The sequence below is a fragment of the Propithecus coquereli genome, unplaced genomic scaffold (assembly GCF_000956105.1).
Source record: "Propithecus coquereli isolate 6110/MARCELLA unplaced genomic scaffold, Pcoq_1.0 Scaffold140, whole genome shotgun sequence".
Taxonomy (NCBI): Eukaryota; Metazoa; Chordata; class Mammalia; order Primates; family Indriidae; genus Propithecus; species Propithecus coquereli.
Window position 1 is genome coordinate 4639825 of NW_012138303.1, and position 6011 is coordinate 4645835.

Genomic DNA, 6011 nt, shown 5'->3' on the forward strand with positions numbered 1-6011 from the left:
GGGCAGGGGGAGGCCAGTGGACACAAAGCCCTCTGTGTATGGGGTGGTATGTGTCCCCCCACCCCTCTACCCAGACTATACAATGCCCCTTCTGCTCCCTGCACTCTGCCCCCCTCCCCACCACCTCTCAACTGCACATGCCAGGCTGCAATTGGTTCCTGGCTCAGGACAGCCCCCTCATGCTGGGGCACCGGGGGATTTTAAGCAGGTTCCAGGAACCCCCCGCTCAGTTCCTGGTCCCCCACTCTCTCAACCCCACAGACACTCTGGGCCCCTGCCCCTGCCCCAGCCATGGCTCCTGGGGCTCCCTCGTCCAGCCCCGGCCCTATCCTGGCTGTCCTGCTCTTCTCTTCTTTGGGTAAGTGGAGCCACCTCAGTCTGGGAGCCTTGGGACTCAGGTTGTCTCTCAGCAACCTTCCCCTGCCTTCACTGCACTACCCACTGCAGTCAGAGAAAGAGTAAGCAGGAACAGGAAGGTGACGTTATATTCAGAGAGAAAAAAATATGTGTTCGGAAGGGGGCAGTAAAGGTATTCTGTAAAGGAAATGGTAAGAGAAAGTGTGCAGAGAGCTTCCCTGTGTGGGCATGGCTGGACCCAGGCTGGAAATCAGTAACATGCCCCCGGAGCCATGCTAAGAGTCTGGGAGGGAGCAATCTTGGAGCATGAGAAGGAGCAGGATCAAACACCCAGATTCTGGTCCTCATTTATCCCCTGGTAGTGCAAGAGGAATCTAACCTTAGTTTCCCAGAAGAGAGAAGTCAGACAGTGTGATCTAAGGAGGGAGCCCAAGGTTTGTGGTTTTTAGTTCCTCAGATCCTTTGATTCTTAGTGCCTCAGTTTCTCTCTGCGGCTCCTTGTCTGTTATGTGAGTGAATAGAGTAGAAGGGAAGTTCTATGAGATTCTAGGATCTTGTCCTTCTAAAGTTATCTTTCTTCACAAGTTGACCAACCCTTTCCTTGCCCCTCTGGCAGATGGTGGGTGAGCAAGAGAAGGTCAAAGCAAGGTAATTTGAACGGATCCTTCCTTCTCTGAACTGCCCTGAATCCTAGCACAGTCAGTGAGCAGTGTAGGCAAGCTGGGGTGGGGGCGGGGGACAGTGAGGGAAGAGGGGCTGGTGAGAATGCTTGAGGTTCTCTGCTGTCAGCTCCTTGGGTCCTAGACTCTTCTGAGCTGTACTGGACTAAGGTACCCTGGGAAAATGTTAAGGACAGGCAGTTGGAAAAAGGGATGGTAAGAGAAATGGGGAGAAGAAATCTTGGAGCATAAGGGGGAGGGAGAGTTCTGTCCCAGCACCTGTCCCATTCATAGAACCATTGAGCAGAGCTGAGAAGGGTAATGGCTGATATAATAGGAGGAATAGAAGTTAAATCCGGTGAATGACCTCCCTAGTTACATTGGGGATTCCCGCAAAGGCTCTAAGGCAGAAGTCCCAGGAGGTGAGTAAATGATACTGCATGCTGAGGTGGGAAATTCAGGACAATGGGGGTGGGGGTGGCATAAGCCCCCCAACATTGGTCTGACAATGGGACTTTGTTTGTTTGGTGGCCTCCTCCTCCTATAGAACAAAAGGGTCTACAGTTGCCCTACCCAGGGCCAGCCCACACACACAGTCTTTCTGGAATGACCTTCCTTGTGTGGGTGAGTCCTGAGGGTGGCACTGGGGCAGAGTGGCCAAAAGGAGGGTAAGGACTGTTAAACCACAGAGGACTCACACGCAGAGTTCTGGGCGTGGGGTCTTGCTCTGCACCCAGCTGAGGGGTAAATAATGTCCTTTCCTCCCTGTCTCTCCAGTCACGAGCAAGCTGTGTGGCAACCAGAGATTCAACAGCAAGGACAGTTGTACCAGGGAGGAAGACTTACACTCTCTAGTTAGCTTCATTTTTTTTCTGCAAGAAATTTGGGTTTTCTGTACTATGAAATACTATGCAGCTGTTAAAATTAAGATTGAAATCAACATGGAAACTCTCCCAGATACATATATTCTTAAGCAAAAAAAAAAAAAAAGTAGAGTATAATGCAATGTGTCTGTAAAGAAAGAAAAGCTCCACAAAATAAAACTATTTGTTATAAGTACATGTATATCTTGAATTTATTGAGTTTATATTGAGTTTGATTTTTAGGAAAAGCTACACATTAAACTGGTAACAGTGTTTATATCTGGGAGGGGACTGACTACAGGAAAGGAATTGGTTAGGTGGGTGTAAAGGGAGACTTTAGCTTTATTTCTATTGCTTGACTAGTTTATAAGAAGAATGCAGTATGTATTACCTATATAATTTATAAAAAAATTTAAAAAATTTAAAACTCTGTGTCGGAAGGGTAGCTTAAGAGTTAGAAACTGACCCAAAGGGAAAGCAAGACTTGGTAACAGAATGCAACTTCTAGAAGTCCTCAGGAGAATGCTTTCTCTCTCTGCTCTGCAAAGTTACATTCAGCTTCACATGAGTGACTTTCATCATGGGGAGAGAGAGAAAAGATCTCCTCAGGACCCCAGATTGCCCCTACAGTGGTTTCTCTTTGCTTGAGGGGTACAACAGGTCTTGGGGAGAAAAAAAGAAAAGAGAATTCTGTTACTGATGATTTCATTTCCTCTACAGACATGCCAAAAGAGCTTGAACAGACACAGCATTTATGCTCATCTGTTCAGTGCAAAGAGAGATTTGGGCCTCAGAATTTATCGTTTCTTTCCCAATCTTTGCTATGGCCTCTGACCTATGACTTAGCCCTTGACTTCCTATTAATGTCACTCCCTCTATACCCCTACTGGGCCCACATATGTATTTGATTCTCCCTCTGTGCTTGCAGTGCTGTCCCCGGCCCAGGCCATTGTGGTTTACACGGACAGGGAGGTCCATGGTGCTGTGGGCTCCCGGGTGACCCTGCACTGCTCCTTCTGGTCCAGTGAGTGGGTCTCAGATGACATCTCCTTCACCTGGCGCTACCAGCCTGAAGGGGGCCGAGATGCCATTTCGGTGAGTGTCTGGGGGAATCCTGGGTTGGATAACAGAAAGGGTTCTTCAAAGAACAATAGAAAAGAGAACTTGGGCTAAGGAGGGGGATATCCTTTATGAGCCACAACCCCAACTTTGGCAAGGTAAGTGGCAAGCTTTGTCACTCTGACTAGTGCCTGTGTGCATTGTCTTCCCTCCCCCTCAACAACCCTCTTCATGCCAAGATCCCTTACTCCGAGCCTGGAGCTAAGCTTTGACAGCCCTGTTCTCACTGGGGTTCTTTCACATGCTTCCTCTTGTTCCTCATAGATCTTCCACTATGCCAAGGGACAACCCTACATCGACGAGGTGGGGACCTTCAAAGAGCGTATCCAGTGGGTAGGGGACCCTCGCTGGAAGGATGGCTCCATTGTCATACACAACCTAGACTACAGTGACAATGGCACTTTCACTTGTGACGTCAAAAACCCTCCAGACATAGTGGGCAAGACTTCTCAGGTCACACTCTATGTCTTTGAAAAAGGTGTGTAGGGACAGGGTTCTGGGAGGCAGTTCAGGGAGGGGACCAGGGAGGATCGATAGGATGGGGGAAGAGGCAAAAGGCCCAGCCTAATGACCTTGGCTCTAGGAGGGTGGGCAGAAGGCAGCCTTAGCTGGGAGTCCTACATCCTCAACCGCAGGGAACAGGTGTGGGACTAGAAACCAGAGATACAGGTCCCTGCTCACCCGCCCACTTCTTTTCCCTCCCATCCTAGTGCCAACGAGGTACGGGGTGGTGCTGGGAGCCGTGATTGGGGGTGTCCTCGGGGTGGTGCTGCTGGTGCTGCTGCTTTTCTACCTGGTTCGGTACTGCTGGCTGCGCAGGCAGGCGGCCCTGCAGAGGCGGCTCAGGTAAGGGGCGGAGCCTGACTCCCCTCCCGCTAACCCCCCACCCCCATCTGGGAGGAGACTGCTTCAGCGGGTGCAAGGGCCAAAGGAAAGAAGAAGCTGTATCCGCTGTGCAAGGGGCTCTGCCGAGGCCGAACCCACAGCACCCGCTTTTTCTGCAGTGCCATGGAGAAGGGGAAATTGCACAAGCCTGCGAAGGATACGTCGAAGCGCGGGCGGCAGGTTAGCGGCACTTGGGGCCTGGATAATCTGGGGAGGAGAATCCTGGGAGCGGCCGAGCAGCTGCGAGGGGTGGGATGGAGACAGTCAAGCCCCACCAGGTCGGTGACTGATGTGTGCACCCCCGCCCCCAGACGCCCGTGCTGTATGCCATGCTGGACCACACCAGAAGCGCCAAAGCTGCCAGTGAGAAGAAGGCCAAGGGCCTGGGGGAGTCTCGCAAGGATAAGAAATAGCGGTTAGCGGGCCGGGCGGGGGCTCGGGGGTTAGGGGCGGAGCCCGCCAAAGCCTCTAAGGTGGTGGTCATCGAGATGGAACTACGAAAGGATGAGCAGAGCTCGGAGCTCCGGCCAGCTGTCAAGTCCCCCAGCAGAACCAGCCTCAAAAACGCCCTCAAGAACATGATGGGCCTGGACTCGGACAAGTGATCACCACCCACCAGGCCCTGCCGGAGCAGGGAGACCTAGGCTCCTCTTATTCCCGTCTAGGTGCTTTCCTCTCTTGCTCCCCCCGCCCCGCCCTGCCCTGCCCTCACCTCCCTTCGAGATGTAAGTTTCATTCCAGGATTCGTTCCCTAGGCGCTTGTATTCTCCGCCACCTTCACCCCTTGGCTTTCTGGGAGCCCAGGGGCTGATCCCACTCCTCATCTGCCCCAAGGGCTGTGTGTTTGGTGCCTGTCCCTCAGGCACTGAGAAGAAAGGGACCTTGATACCCTCTGCCTCAACTCCAGGCCACCTGGCATTCCCGTTCCCTGCACCACTTAGCCTGTCCCTCTGGCTCTTTCTTCTCCCGTCCCCCCTTCCTCCCTCCCCTCTATCAGGTGGCCCAGCTTCATACTCTGTCCTCCCAGCTAACACCCAGATCACCCAGATCACACTCTCCTTCAGGGTTTATTTAGGTTGTTGATTATTTTTTATTTTTAATCCATGCTTTGTTTGTTTGTTTGTTTACCTGTGCCCATGCTCTGTCCTTACTCCCATGACTGAAGACCAATGACGTCATGTGGCTTTTGCAATTCCTTGCCCCCCTTAAGTCCTTAATGGAGAGCCAGCCCAAGCAGAGGGGCCTGATTCTCAAACCTTGGCTATGGCGTTGGTGCCCCTGACTGCTTTGGAGCACTGTTCTGGGACTCAAGGTCCTGGGGAAGGACAGAGAGAGAGATCAGGATCCTCACAGGTCAGGCGGTGAAGAGGGGCAAATGAGTCTTAAGAAATGATGTTTAAACAACCAAACAGAAAGCAGGAAAAACAAATGGGAACCAGCGGAGGGGAAAGGAAGAGGCTGCACTCTAGCCACAGGGGATTCTTAGGATTTTTCTACATTCTGTATATTTCTTCTCAAATCTCCAAAAGTCCATAAATGTTTAATAAAACTGACATTTCCAGAAGCTGCTGCCTCCATCTCGAATTTCCTAGTTCTCATGGGCATAATCCCTGCCCCCTACCCTATCCCCAACCTCCCATGCTTGGTTTCAATTATTGTTTGTTTTTTGGTATAAGCTTATATAATACAGTGGAAAAAATTGTGAAATAGAACTTCCCAGCAAGTCACTAGCTGTGTGACCTAGGATAGTTATTTGGCTTTGGTAAGCTTGTTTATGCACCTGTAAACAAGATACCTACCTTGCTTAATTCTCAGGGGTTTTGTGGGAATCAAATGAGATCCTGTATCTGGAAACCTCTTTAAACTGTAAGCAGGTATACAACTAAATATTAAGGTGCTTACTATTTGTTTCTAGCTTTTGTCTAAAAGAATGCACTTTACAAACTAGCACAAATCCCATTCACCTTTCTAAACACACGCACAACTTTGTTTTGTTGGTACACTATTTTAGGTATACTATTGATACCTTATTAGTTTGTTGGTATGTCAATTCAGGCACTAATATCCTGGAATTCTTAAAAACCATAATGTATCATTTTCCCCTGGGGTGGGGTCTCTAATGGCAAAA

General features: G+C 50.3%; 1 protein-coding gene across 1 annotated transcript; it reads left to right on the forward strand.

The window, feature by feature from the left end:
* The first annotated feature begins 232 nt into the window (after window positions 1-232).
* On the forward strand, window positions 233-5447 carry MPZ (myelin protein zero). The gene is made up of 6 exons (XM_012639520.1): window positions 233-358; window positions 2808-2974; window positions 3263-3476; window positions 3709-3844; window positions 4003-4063; window positions 4195-5447. Exons 1-6 carry the CDS (start codon window positions 292-294, stop codon window positions 4294-4296), a joined length of 747 nt encoding a protein of 248 aa, XP_012494974.1. The 5' UTR covers window positions 233-291; the 3' UTR covers window positions 4297-5447.
* Window positions 5448-6011: the final 564 nt, after the last annotated feature.